Raw genomic sequence first — 15,756 nt, 5'->3', positions numbered from 1 at the left:
CCCCACTCAGACACAGTATACTGACTCCGAGCCGACCAGTCCTTGTTTTAGCCCCTTAATGCCGAGCGCCAGACAGGGTAACAACAAGTACCATCTTTTAACGTCTTTTGGTATGACGCGGCTGGGGATCAAACCCCGGACCTTCCGCTCTCCGGGCGGACGCTCTACCACAAGACCACGGAGGAGGGCCACTCAATTTCTGAAAGGATTACACGTATTGCGAACGGAATGTCTATCTCCATCGTCACCTGCCTCCTACAGCTCCAACGTCCTCCTACATCTTCACCGCGTATCTACATCTTTACTATCCTCCTTCACCTGCACCTTCTTCCCCATCCCCACCCCCTCCTACGTCATCACGCCGAAGACCCGGGTTCGATTCCCGACATGGGTACAACGTGTGAAGCCCATTTCTGGTGTCCCCCGCCGTGATACTGCTGGAATATTGCTAAAAGCGGCGTAAAATTAAACTCACTCACTCACTCCTACGTCATCACATCTATTATCGCCATCATCGTCCTTCTCAAACAGTCATCACCTTCCTGCAACTTCCTCGTCCTCCAATACCTTCACCTTGCTTTTACACCGTGACCTGCCTGGTTAAACTTCACATTCCATCTACACCTTCACCGCCCTCCTACACATTCACCGTACCTACACCTGCACCGCCCTACACCTTCATTTTACACCTTCACTTTCACCGTCCTCCTACACCTTCACCGTCCACCTACACCGTCCTCATACACCTTCACCGTCCTCATACACCTACACCGTCCACCTACACCTTCACCGTCCACCTACACCTTCACCTTCCTCCTACACCTTCACCGTCCACCTACACCTTCACCGTCCACCTACACCGTCCACCTACACCTTCACCGTCCTCCTACACCGTCCACCTACACCTTCACCGTCCTCCTACACCGTCCACCTACACCTTCACCGTCCACCTACACCTTCACCGTCCACCTTCACCGTCCACCTACACCGTCCACCTACACCGTCCACCTACACCTTCACCGTCCACCTACACCGTCCACCTACACCTTCACCGTCCTCCTACACCGTCCACCTACACCTTCACCGTCCACCTACACCTCCTTCACCGTCCACCTACACCTTCACCGTCCACCTACACCGTCCACCTACACCGTCCACCTACACCTACACCTTCACCATCCACCTATACCTTCACCGTCCTCCTACACCTTCACCGTCTACCTACCCCGTCCACCTACATCTTCACCGTCCACCTACACCGTCCACCTACACCTTCACCGTCCACCTTCACCGTCCTCCTACACCTTCACCGTCCTCCTACACCGTCCACCTACACCGTCCACCTTCACCGTCCTCCTACACCTTCACCGTCCTCCTACACCGTCCTCCTACACCGTCCACCTACACCGTCCACCTACATCTTCACCGTCCACCTACACCGTCCACCTACACCTTCACCGTCCACCTTCACCGTCCTCCTACACCTTCACCGTCCTCCTACACCGTCCTCCTACACCGTCCTCCTACACCGTCCACCTACACCTACACCGTCCACCTTCACCGTCCACCTACACCGTCCACCTACACCGTCCACCTACACCTTCACCGTCCACCTTCACCGTCCTCCTACACCTTCACCGTCCTCCTACACCGTCCTCCTACACCGTCCTCCTACACCGTCCACCTACACCTACACCGTCCACCTTCACCGTCCTCCTACACTGTCCTCCTACACCGTCCACCTACACCGTGCACCTACACCTACACCATCCTCCTACACCTTCACCATCCTCCTACACCGTCCACCTACACCTACACCTACACCGTCCACCTACACCGTCCACCTTCACCGTCCTCCTACACCGTCCACCTACACCGTCCACCTACACCTACACCTTCCACCTACACCTTCACCGTCCACCTACACTGTCCACCTACACCTACACCTACACCGTCCACCTACACCTACACCATCCTCCTACACCTTCACCATCCTCCTACACCTTCACCGTCCTCCTACACCATCCACCTACACCTTCACCATCCTCCTACACCGTCCACCTACACCTACACCTACACCATCCACCTACACCTTCACCATCCTCCTACACCTTCACCGTCCTCCTACACCGTCCACCTACACCGTCCACCTACACCATCCACCTACACCTACACCATCCTCCTACACCTTCACCGTCCTCCTACACCATCCACCTACACCGTCCACCTACACCATCCACCTACACCTTCACCGTCCTCCTACACCGTCCACCTACACTGTCCTCCTACACCTTCCACCTACACTGTCCACCTACACCTACACCATCCACCTACACCTTCACCGTCCTCCTACACCGTCCACCTACACCGTCCTCCTACACCGTCCACCTTCACCGTCCTCCTACACCGTCCACCTACACCTTCCACCTACACCTACACCTACACCTACACCTACACCTACACCGTCCACCTACACCTACACCTTCACCGTCCTCCTACACCGTCCACCTACACCGTCCACCTACACCTACACCATCCTCCTACACCTTCACCGTCCTCCTACACCGTCCACCTACACCGTCCACCTACACCTACACCGTCCACCTACACCTACACCTTCACCATCCTCCTACACCTTCACCGTCCTCCTACACCGTCCACCTACACCGTCCTCCTACACCTTCACCGTCCTCCTACACCTTCACCGTCCTCCTACACCTTCACCGTCCCCCTACACCTTCACAGTCCTCCTACACCTTCACAGTCCTCCTACACCTTCACAGTCCTCCTACACCTTCACAGTCCTCCTACACCTTCACCGTCCTCCTACACCTTCACCGTCCTCCTACACCTTCACAGTCCTCCTACACCTTCACAGTCCTCCTACACCTTCACAGTCCTCCTACACTTTCACAGTCCTCCTACACCTTCACCGTCCCCTACACCTTCACCGTCCTCCTACACCTTCACAGTCCTCCTACACTTTCACCGTCCCCTACACCATCAGTTAATCCCCGATCCCCGTGGCAGCTGCCTTCTATACACTTGCATCCAAGGATCAAGGAGGAGGTTCAATCCAACAATCCTATCAATCAACTAATGTGTTATCTCTTTGGTGGTAATAGAGTCATTATTGACTCCTGACTCCAGTCATCAGTTAAGACTGAATAGTGGCTTGATGAACGGAGGCGGACAGAACTGGACACGGAGATACCGCATCCAGAAAGGACGCATGTTCTGTCAATATCGTCATCGTGAGGATGAAAGGGTTTATTTCATCTTATCCAAATTCAGCTATTGATGGAACCAAATAGAATCGACGCCCATCCGAATAACCATATAATCTGCAGCGCATAATGTGAATGTGGTTAAAAAAATACCCGCATTATTAAATCAATCAGTATTTGCCAAGACTATTCATTCGTGAACAAATCTCAGAGTTACTAATATTCATTCCGTGCATTACATGTAAATAAATCGAAATCAATTGAATCGTCGCTTCTTCGCTGATTGAATGATTAACCCAAACAAAAACAATAAACTGTTATGTCGTGTCATGCATGTATTTGTTTTAGTCCTCCGTTGTAATCAATACAGAGCAATAACTAGACGATACTACAGATCAAAGACTTCATTCTGCCGTCCTCGTAGACCCATCGACCGACATCTTGTAGTGATCGGTCATTACATCGCTACACGGTGTAACGCTTGGGATATCTTGTTGACATCGTCCGCAATTACCCTGGCTGTGAGACAAGCCCTGAGTGTGAAAACAGTTTTCGAGTATTGATCACATTTGTCACTACTGCCTGTCAAGTGGGACAGGGAAGCGGGGTGAGTGAGTGAGTGAGTGAGTGAGTGAGTTAGGTTTAACGCCGCTTTTAACAGTATTCCTGTAATATCGCGGCGTGTCAGATGAATGTGGGAGGAAAGCCCGAAGTGATGCAGGTCTCAGACGTTTACCACTTTGGTGAAACCCACGAGCCCGGGTATGGCGCTGACAAACCTAATCATAACGGGGCCGAGCCGGATGCGAACCCACACTCATAGGTTTCTGGCGTACTCAAGGGAAGCAACTATGCACAGTGAATTGCGGCGCCTTGGACGACTGGGCCACCCGTGTTACCGGTAAGAGTAGGAAGAATGGTATGTGTATGCATTATGAATGAATGTTTACGTATTAATAATCAATTATATATGTATTACCAAGAAACAAGTAGTCTTTAAAATGGAATATAATAATAACAGCAGAGTGCACCTTTATAAATACTGAACGTCAACGCCGGAGAACAACCGGCCTCGTTTATCCGCCGAAACAGATTTCATTGGACGTAAAGGGCGAAACAGCGGTGACAATTATATGTATGGATAACTGCGAATCAATGGTGACACACGTGCTCTCCCTATCAACGTCTTATACATTCGTCACCACTCGCCCCTTTCCGTAACCTTCAAGAAGACTCGTCCCCCTATCGACGAATGTTCTGTGCGAAAATACGACAAACCAATCAGAATGCGCGTATGATTTTAAGTTGTTCGTCAAAGAATCCCTCAGAAATAATTTTTGATTTTACATATGTCTTGCATTTAAAAATACACCCAAGACACAGTTAAATGTGTTCAATCATACTGTATAAATCAACATGTCTAGATGTGCTTTAAATTGCATCTGAAATATATATAATATATGGGGAAATATATGTGAACCATTACGCAACGAGTTGACAATTGTTTTAGGTATGCCCGTTTGCGCTAAGACGGAACCCGGTCGCAAAAATGGCCATGAGAGGGGCGCGAGTCGCTATTCGGCTTGTCCCGGAATAACACGAGTTGGTCACGAATGTGTCTTAAACTGAACACATGCTATCGGTCTCTTGTACAGGTAACATAAAAAAGATATTTGAAAAATGTACCTCTGTTGTGTAATTTATACCGACGTCATCTATATATATGGGCTGTAATTGTAAAAAAATGTTCTTGTCATAAAAATGGCGGATAATAAAAATGATGTCGTTATGCAAACCAGTCTCAAGGATACATGTATATTGACGTCAGATTCTTAACACTTGATAAGTCTGCATGCATCGTCGGAAGTGAGGTGAAATTGGATTTAACGTCGCGTCCAAGAGTATTGCAATTATATAGCGACATATAATGCATGCACGTGTGTGTGTGTGTGTGTGTGTGTGTGTGTGTGTGTGTGTGTGTGTGGCTGCTTGTACTAGTCCGGACTATGCCGATTTATAGTGCTAGCCCACTGAGATACCATGCCGCAGTTTAACATGAATACCCCACTCAGACACAGTATACTGACTCCGAGCCGACCAGTCCTTGTTTTAGCCCCTTAATGCCGAGCGCCAGACAGGATAACAACAAGTACCATATTTTAACGTCTTTTGGTATGACGCAGCCGGGGATCGAACCCCGGACCTTCCGCTCTCCGGGCGGACGCTGTACCATTAGACCACGGAGGCGGTCTGCATCGTCGGAACCCCAGCCTTGGTAGTTGCACTGAAACACATCCAGGGTAGGTATGTTATGTGATCACAAATTGTTGATGCTCAGAACGTGTGTTGCATTGTAAAATGTCCAGGCTGAATGGATGTCGAGCTTCACGACAGCAGCAACTGATTGTGGAACAACTCATCATCATCAGGATGTAGCGGTGGTACCAGCTTCTGCAACTGACGTCTAAAAAGTACCGACCGCCGAAATCTAATCGTCACAAGTGTCATTCATGATCACCAGCAGATCCAAACAGCTCCCCAAAGAACAACAGCGGCAACAATCTATAACAGGCTGACATATTTGCCTACTTCCGGGACACCATGATGTCAACTCGCGTCATGAAGTTTGGTCTCAATCATATCAATGCCTTTGCGCGCCTCTGAGTGAGTGAGTACGGTTTTACGCCGCTTTTAGCAATATTCCAGCAATATCACTGCTGGTAACACCAGAAATGGGCTTCACACATTGTACCCATGTCGGGAATCGAACCCATATGCGATTTGTGCCCATACTCTTAGGGACAGGAACCTAATCGCCAGCACACAAAGCCAGCGATCTATCCCACTCAGCCACCGATGCTTCCACGACGATGAAGGTCCGATCACGTACTTTTTGTAACCCCCTGATACGTGTAAATTGACCCGGCTCCCATAGCCGAAGAACAGACAATCTGTTCCTATGCAACATGGTATATTTGGGCAAACACTTTCTTAGGAAAGTTCAAATTCTGTTAATTTTGAGGGTGATGTTCCATGTGGAAAACGAACCTACACTCTCAGAGTAAGGCTAAGATCTCTGCTATATCTCGGCCACCTGCATGCACTAGAGTACGAATAGGCCAAACCAGGTATTCATAGCCTCAGCAATGATCCCACAGCTGGGTCCCAATGACCTACACTCAGCTAAGTCAGACATTGAAACCATCCGATCGTCATTCGTCAATTCAGACCCGGAATTCAAAAGGAGCACATTTAGAGCTGAAAGTAATTTGGTTGTGTAAATCACACCTTGATGTGAAAAAGTCTTCCCCACGCTTCAAAAGATAATATTCCTTACATATCCAAATCATAATCAAAAACAATATATATGTGAACCTCTGTAGACAGGACAACGTTAATCCGCAAACCCCACCTTGACTGTTTGAAACGATAACATGCATACAACGTAGAACTTCTCCATAACAGTCACACGTGTATCAGGATTTTAGTTCGAATAACTACCGTCTGGATTATAGGGGGGGGGGGGGGGGGGGGGCAGGTATATATATATACTTCTTACACGCGTTAAAATCTACAACAAGGTTTTTATGGAGCGCAGATAATGAATACCATGTGAGAAGAAAAAAATGAATTATCAGCAAACAAAATCGGAAAGAGTCCTGAGGTCTTATTCCAACAAGTCCAGAGTCTACTACATGCTCTTAGGTCAGACTGCTCTCCCAGAGGAGATAAAAATGTTCCATCATCAAAGTTTTGAAAGACTCTGTCTAGATCAGTCTCGCTGTCTGTGGACGTATCCTGGGAAGCTTCGCACATATATATGTTGATAATCAAGGCCCGACTGGCCTCCCAGACAGGCAACAGGGTTCGACAGACCGACTTGTCTCTAGCTGAGAATATACAAGTGGTCAGGCTAAATGTTTCATCGCAGTAGACGACAACTAGATTTGTCAACACGTATTAGTTCAGAGGCTGTATATTGCAACGCGTCTAGCATTCTCGTTCAACCTGAGGGGAATAATTCTCTTCGTTAAACATCTATATATGTGTAGGCTCCGGATAGCTGTACGCGTAGGTGTGTCTTTATAAGGGTGTGAATGTGCATGTACAAATTGCTCTGTGCGTGTATGTATTTAATCGTGAATGTGCGTGTATAGCAGGAATGTGTGTGTGTGTGTGTGTGTGTGTGTGTGTGTGTGTGTGTGTGTGTGTGTGCGTGTAAACTTGGGGCAGCTTTTCATTGCATCATCATATCACAACTACTACTACTACTTCTATTATTGATACTACTACTAATAATAATAAGAAGAAGAAGAAGAAGAAGAAGAAGAAGAAGAAAAGGAAAACAAGGCATTCCACAGTTTTCTTAAACGATCCATAAACAAGGATGTGGAACATAATCTCAATGTCGGTGTTGATTTTGTTGATGGTTCTGTACTGCTTGACGGTACAGAAATGAGTGTCAATCAAGCGAAGTGCCATATCAAATCGGCCCAGACTATTTCTAGGAGAGGCAATATAAACGACCACTGCATCGAGTTTATGTGCAGTGTGTTGAGAAGATCAGCAACCCCGCAGAGTCCTCATCTTGGATAAAATCAGTTGGCCTGAAAAGTTAAACAGAAGGCCTTCTGTTTGCTGCTCAGGACTAATCACTTCCCACTCGAAAATGTCAATGTGTGATTTTCCTTCAAAATGTAAATATGAAAAAATGTAGAATATGCAATAAAGTTAATGAGACTGCCCAACACATTGTCAGTGGATGCCCAGCTTTGGCACAAACACAGTATCTTAAGCGACATAATGGAGTGGCTCGATCCTTTTATTACCGTCTTCACAATGCTTGTGGGTTTGACACAGAGGTTCATCCTAGGTACGACCAAGAATATGTAAAGGGCGTCATGGAAAATGATGAATACAAAATTCCTCAGACGTATCAAGGCCAACAAACCAGATCTTGTCCTTTTTGATAAATCCAATGAAATCATTTATATTATTGACAAGATTCAGGAAAAATATGGCAAATAGTTTCATTCGTTGTCTTGGTTGCCTGTAGAGGTTGCAAGGGCTCTGAGCTGATGATGAGCCTAACCAGCCTTACTGTGCCTGGATCATCCAAACCCTCCTTGCTGCATTTTTATTTTAATCTGTAAATAATAATAATAATAATAATGATGATGATGATGATGATGATGATGATGATGATGATGATGATGATGATGATTAAGATGATGATGATGATGCCACGGTTTACAAATGTTACCAAATAAATACCAAGAAGAAAGTTTAGCACTATGAAAAAGCAAGATATAAGATTACACAATGGACACATTCACCAATGATCACCCACACATTTTCAAAACCATTCCTTGTGAACAACTGTACGGCTTGATCCTTATATCGAGATATATCAACAAAACATTCCTTCACCGGGGGACCACGTACAAGCGGACTTCACTAGTCCCCTCGCGAACCAATTTTCTCCATGGTCCAGATGGTACGGATCAGTTCCTGGGTCATGCAGTGAAAGTTTAATTTTCATAAGTTCAATGAATAAATTTCATTCTCACTTGAACAGCCATATGTGCCCCTCCATAGCGAATATTACGAAGAAATTATTTGCTTTGCGCCCACATAAACAAAGCGTTTATTGTTGCTCTGGCAAACAAACGCACTCAATGGCGTCTTAATCGTAGATCTGGAATGGTGCCAAAGCTTTGACGTCAGCCGGAGGAGAATTTGCTTAAATTTTCGTATACTGGTTTAAAAAGAGATAGTCAAGTGGTATGTGACTGACCTCTCGGGACACTGTGCTGCCTTGTTGCAGGAATAATGGCATGATGAAGTATATTTGTGTAACGTATACCACGCAGCGCCCAACAATGAAGCTTAATCAATGGAGTGATGACAGCGCCAAGCTTGCTGTAGAATGGCTGCGTATGAACACGTGTGTAAGGTGGCGTGAATATAGTTCCTTCCACTAATATTTTGTGTCATGATTATAACATAACAGACACATATGTTGCATACTATTTTTTATGATTAAATCTAGTGACATGTAAATTCATAGCGTTTATATTATCGAAGGGGCGGGCTATATGATATTCAGGGGTGGTGTTTTGTTTGGTAGGTCATGGTTTTTTTCTTCATTGTTAGAGAGTGAAATATTTATCATAAAAGAGAGATGAGATTTTTTACGTCGTATTTCAAACTGAACATAAGGAAAGCCTGTTTAAGTTTTCTCACTGTACACTATTAAAACAATACAGGTGTAGATGGTTTTAAAACAGAACATTGAAAAAAGCATTATGATAAAGCATGTTATGTAATAGAATACCTTTTTTACAATACCATATGTAGTGAAAACCCAGCGTGCAATCTTCAGAATGGCAGAAAATTGGTCAAATTGACAGGTTTGTATTCACAAATGCTCGAGGAATGTACTTTTCAGTTTAATAAGATTATGGATGATGGACATCTTTCAACTTTTGCGAAACGTTACCAAACTGAAAAAAGGACATGTTGGGTAAACTCTGAATAGCGGTACACAAACTTTGGGGTCAATTGCCTCCACACAACCAAACCAATTTCTTGAGTAATGAACGTGTTACAGTACCCAGTGCAATGTAACGTGAGTTTGAAGTGAAACTTTGACTGCACTTACAGCAATATTCCATCTATATGACGGCGGTCTGTAAATAATCGAGTCTGGACCAGACAATCCAGTGACTGATATCATGAGCATCGATCCACGCAATTGGGATCGATGAGCATGGGTTGTTGAAGACCTATTCTACACCGGATCATCACGGGTTGTCTGTTTCAGGCAGACTTGGCAGCAGAGAGTCACGCCTAGGAGTGCCAGACATTCTGAGACCACCATCCAGGACAGGCTACATGCGTATCCTCCATCTGAGGAATGACATTGTTATTTTTGTTGATACTTCGGGTTTCATAATCAAGAAATGAACGATTATACTATCTTTCATCGTCATTAAATTTTGGTTACTTATCAAATGCAAAAGTTGTAATAAACTAACTTTCAAAATTGACAGTTTTCACGGAAAGTTAACTTGACCTCCGTTCACAACAGTAGTGAGTGCGTATGGTTTTACGCCGCCTTAAGCAATATTACATCAGTATCATAGCTGGAGATACAGAAATGTGCTTCACATATTGTACCCATGTGACCCGTGAAGATCCGGGGTAGAATGGATCTTCAGCAACCCATGTTTGCCGTAAAAGGCGACTATGCTTGTCGTAAAAGGCGACTAACGGGATCGGGTGGTCAGGCTCGCTGACTTGGTTGATGCATGTCATCGATCCCAATTGCGTGGATCGATGCTCATGATATCAATCACTGGATTGTCTGGTCCAGACTCGAATATCTACAGACCGCCGTCATACAACTGGAATATTGCTGAGTGCGGCGTTACACAACAAACCAACCAACTATTGTACCCATGTGGGGAATCGAACCTGGGTCTTCAACGAGACGAACGAATGCTTTAACCACTAGGCCACTAGACGACAGATGACACGATGTAGCCTGAGACTGTAGGGCCATGTCGATTTCAATTATTCTACTAAGGTCACAGCCCCCCACACGTCGGTATTTTGACATGGAATGCATTGTAAGTTAACCACTCGCAGAGAGACTGTGACATAAGCATATTACATGACGCGTTGGCGTTAACTGAAGATGACGGATTCCCTCAGATTGGATGCCACAGTTCATTTATTCCATCATCACTCGCAGACAAGTAATTCAAGGTTCAGTGTAACGTGTCAATCTCGACCCGGAAAATGTGAAAGACTGAAGCTTCGAATAACTAGTTTAAGAAAGGCATCACTCAGAATTTAGATTCCGTGTGTTGGGTAACATGTTCAATTTTCAGCATTGGAGTATTTCTGGCCCATTTTTTGTACATATAACTGGAAAACGGATGAAAATCAACCAACCGAAAGCATCATTCTTTACAAAGGCCGAAATCAAATTAGGGAAGTTTCCAAAGTAACTCTAAAGAACTAGATGGCATTTTGTGTCTGTTCCAGATAGATATTTAACGAACACCGCGTATAATTAATGTATGTCCAAGCGGTTTTAACACAAGCAAGGATTGGCACTGCGGGTAGCTGTTAGCTGGTTATCAGACAAAAGGCGAATCCTACATTTGGTTTTCAAAAGGGAGGCGAGGGTGGCAGTGTGTGTGGTGGGGGTGGGGGTGGGGGGGTCCGCCTTTGCAGGCATGAGTACACATGGGTGTCGCGATGTCGGTGTATGTCGAAAGATCAACTGTGTTTTTTGGGTTAATATTATTAGTTCGACATCTTTCATGTTCCTATTGTGAGAGGCGATTGGCTAGCCAAGTGGTTGAAGCGTTCGCTCGTCACGTCGAAGGCCCATGTTCGAAATCCCACGTTCTCTATAGGACTGAGTATGGTTTTACGCCGCTTTTAGCAATATTCCACGAATCCCACGACAGGGGACACCAGAAATGGGCTTCTCACATTGTACCCATGTCCAACAAAGAGTAAATTTCAATTTCAATAATTTTTTGTATTGACATAGGAAATATATGTTCGCCAAGGTGTCTGTATGGCCAGTGAGGAGTTTGAAACTGTCTACCTCGTCGCTTATTTCTCTATTCATGAAAGACACAAAAACAGATGCGCATTTATGTGAAAAACCTTGACGTCAATTACGCGAGATCGCTAATATACCGAACAGGGTAATTTAGGCATCATGTGCTACTTTTATATACCGCACAGACTTTAAGAAACTCAGTCTTCACTGTATAAGAGTATCCCCATTTTTTACATAACTTTTTTGTCCCTTTTAGATGTAGTATGTATCACGTGACTATACAATGAGCCATTATAAAAAAAAATTAAAAAATTTTTCCTCCAGCAACAGGTCACAGTACGTACAACAGACAGATTACCCCCCAATTTCCTAAACAATATAGGCAACACCTCAAACAGATCGGGCGACATTTCCATAAACCCTCCACCGTCATTTCGGCCACTTTCCCAGACGGTCTAAACCCCATGTGTGTTTAATGCGCCTGTTCCTGTCTCAACAGCGGAGAAATTCTCCGTAATCAAATCTAGTCATTTTCAACCTCACTTCCCATTATCGTTGGAAAGAAAAGCTTCTCGAGGAGATAAACTTATTCAATTACAACCAGCAGCAATATCCGGCTGGACCATGGATGCCAATGTCGCTATAATTTCTCCCAACTTCCTCAACATTAACAGAGGCTTATTTGTTTTACCGTGCTGGAATTTCAGGAACTTCAGATCAGGAATATTTTATTTACATGGTTCCAACATTTGCCCTTGAAACTTTTGACCCATTCCGTTTACCCAACTATTAGATTATTGTTCAATTACACATGAAACTTATTACCCCCATCCCGGCTCTAAGCATCAATAATGGATGTCCAATCTTGACTTCATTACTGAGGATAGAACGTCTCATTTGTGCTCTGTTGGCCAAATAGATTTGAAGCCAATCACATTTTACCAAGTAAGTCAATTTGAGTCCTTGGACTCAACGCTGAAGATGTGAATGCAGCTAATCAATGGTAATCGTGTCATTACGTAACTTTCACTTCGTTTGTCATGGGTTTAAGAGTGACATAATCTAGCGTTTGTTCCGATGGTTGACGTGATTCGACGTGAATATGACGTTAGATTAAATCCTCTATGAACTCTTCATGCTCTCAATGCTCTCTGATCATCCATTCAGAGACGTGGTGTCTATTGACTCTATTCAGTACGCTGGTAAATCAAGGATAATCACCCACACTAGAAACAAAAGCGACGTGCATGGTGTATAACCAGCATTAAGATTGAGTTGGGTTCAACGCCGCTTGAAACAGTATTCCAGTCATATCACGGCGTGTCAGCTTAAAGTGGGAGGAAAGCCCGAAGTGATGCCGGCCTCAGACGTTTACCAATTTGGTGAAACCCATGAGCACGGGTATGGTGCTGACAAACCTTAAAACAGAATGACGGCGAACTGGGATTCGAACCCAAAATGAAGGTTTCTGGCTAACCAAAAGGACCCAACTCTGCACTTCAATTTGTGGCGCCATACCACCGGACCACCCATGTCTCCGTCATCGTTAAGAAGAATGTTTGACTAATAAGAGATCCGCCGTATGATCGTTTGATTTTAAGCACCTTATCCGTATTTGGGATAAACGTTACGAATACTTTCAACTTCAATCTAATTGCCGTTAGGTAACTGAAATAATATTTAAAGCGACGTTAAACCCAACGCAGTCATTGTTATCGAACGATAGGAGCGCACAAAGACCGTTTTGTGTCTAGTTATTATATCAGGTAAATCCTCCATTTTCAAGCAAATCTATTTAAAATCCTCAAAATGCCAGTAAACCAAGCAGAAAAAACATTTGCTCTTCACAAATATTGATTTACTTGATGCCATTATTGTTTTATTATGATCTGATAATCTTCTAATAGAAAGTGTCATTATTCCAACGCTAGTATAATATCGCGACGTCTTTACGGCATCATACCGTTTATAGAATACCATGTTCCCATGAACCCCGGCTACGCCAATGTGAGTGAAATACTTAAGCGATGAAGCGATGCTCATTCTGGTATAATTTGATAACCATCTGGTAATTCTTAACAAGCACAAATCAATACTACGACATGCTCAAGACCACCAATTGCGTGCATTCTTCCTGAGCAGAGCGAATCAATTGTATAAATCGTGTTTTTTAAACCCAGTTCCACCCTCTTTTTCATCGGCTATCTGCCGTTCTGGCGAAGATCCTCTTCCCCTTTACAAGTATTTAAAACTAATCTTTTTGCCGAGAATACGTTGTAACTTTGCCTAGGTGGACCCCGTTCATTTGGACACAATAGGGGCGGTAGGGTAGCATAAGAAATAAAGAAGAAAAACAAGAAAATCTGGAGTTCAGACTTGAATGCTCGCACTAAAGTTAAAGCCACAAATACTTATGCTGTACCCGTCCGATCGTATTCTTTTGGTGTTGTTGATTGGACGAAACAAGAAATTCAGGGTACTATCACCCTCACACGAAGAATCATGTCAGACAATAGATCCCACAGCCCTCACTCTTCCCTCAATCGTTTATATTTACCAATGTTGTTGGGAGGGCGTCGTTTGATTAACGCGGATGCGCTTCAAGATAGAATTCCTTTGCACACATTTATTTGTCTGATGATCCTCTTGTGAAGCATGTCAAGACTCATGATGAAAACAAGGCATTCCACAGTCTACTTAAACGAGCCAAGGGTGTGGGACATAATCTCAATGTCGTTGTTGATTTTGTTGATGGTTCTGTACTGCTGGACGGTACAGAAATGAGTGTCAACCAAGTGAAGTGCATTATCAAATCGTCCCAGACTCAGTTTTTCAAAGAGAGACTATCTTAACGACCACTTCATCGAGTTAATGTGCAGTGTGTTGAGAAGTTCAGCAACCCTGCAGAGATCTTTGTTGGATGAAGTCGGCTGGCCTGAAAAGTGAATCAGACGGCTTTCTGTTTGCTGCTCAAGACCAATCACTTCCCACTCGAAATCGTCAATGTGTAATTTTGCATTAATATGTCAATATGAAATGTAGAATATGCAATGAATTTAATTTTCGGTGTCTTAGATTTGGTACCTCCCAATCTGTTGACAGACATTTTGGCAGAGTACCAGTGTTTTCTAACAGGAATACAGCCCTTCTGACAATCTGGGTAATGCAGAAGGCTGCAGTGTTCGGGAGTCTTCACATTCTCCAAAAAGTTCTGAGTAGGTTACACTAGGCAGCGCTTCCTGGGAGAAGTCCAATTCGCTGTCTGGGTTGCCTGTAGAGGGGGCGAGGACCCTGAGCTGATGATGAGCCTAACCAGCCTGACTGTGCCAGGATCACCCAAACAATCGTTGCTACATTTATTTACATCTTAATGTGTATTTAATAAACATAATGCCCCAAATCCATCCCTAAGGCATGCTCATAGCTCGTGGTGACTAAAGCGCTTGGTCGTCGTGCCCACGGCCCGGAGTGGAGGTGGGAAACCACTTTCCAGTCATTGTCTGATCAATGGAACTCAATAAAGTGAATTTGAGTTGAGCTAAATTTAGTCATGACATTTTTCGCTTAGAGCAAATATAAATCGGTGGAGGTTAGGAGCTTATAAATTTACGTCATACAGTATTTCTTATTCATGTACCGTAGAATAAAATTTATTACGCTGCACCAATGAATATTTCATTTGATGTCATGATCGAGATCTTTCAATACGACAAAGCAAATGTCGAGGGATGTCGACTTTAGAACCTTCTATTAACTACCGATCGCTCTGTTCGTTTTTAATTATTTCAGATATTAAAATAATGGCATACATTTTCTAATCTTTTATGGAGGCGGTCGGGTAGCCTAGTGGTTAAAGCGTTCGCTCGTCACGCCGAAGACCGGGGTTCGATTCCCGACATGGGTACAATGTGTGAAGCCCATTTCTAGTGTCCCCCGCCGTGA

The 15,756-nt window shown here is 44.5% G+C and overlaps 1 protein-coding gene across 1 annotated transcript in view; it reads left to right on the top strand.

Moving 5' to 3' along the window:
- Window positions 1-3,011, top strand: part of LOC139446600 (uncharacterized) — a 40,944-nt gene extending 37,933 nt beyond the window's left edge. The window contains exon 2 of the mRNA XM_071227887.1: window positions 532-3,011. Coding sequence (XP_071083988.1) covers window positions 532-3,011 — 2,480 coding nt within the window. The remainder of the gene's footprint in view (window positions 1-531) is intronic.
- Window positions 3,012-15,756: the final 12,745 nt, after the last annotated feature.

The sequence above is a fragment of the Haliotis cracherodii genome, unplaced genomic scaffold (assembly GCF_022045235.1).
Source record: "Haliotis cracherodii isolate W230 unplaced genomic scaffold, xgHalCrac1.p SCAF_6, whole genome shotgun sequence".
Classification (NCBI taxonomy): domain Eukaryota; kingdom Metazoa; phylum Mollusca; class Gastropoda; order Lepetellida; family Haliotidae; genus Haliotis; species Haliotis cracherodii.
The sequence above is the reverse complement of the archived record's forward strand: the minus strand, read 5'-3'. Positions and strand labels throughout refer to the sequence as shown.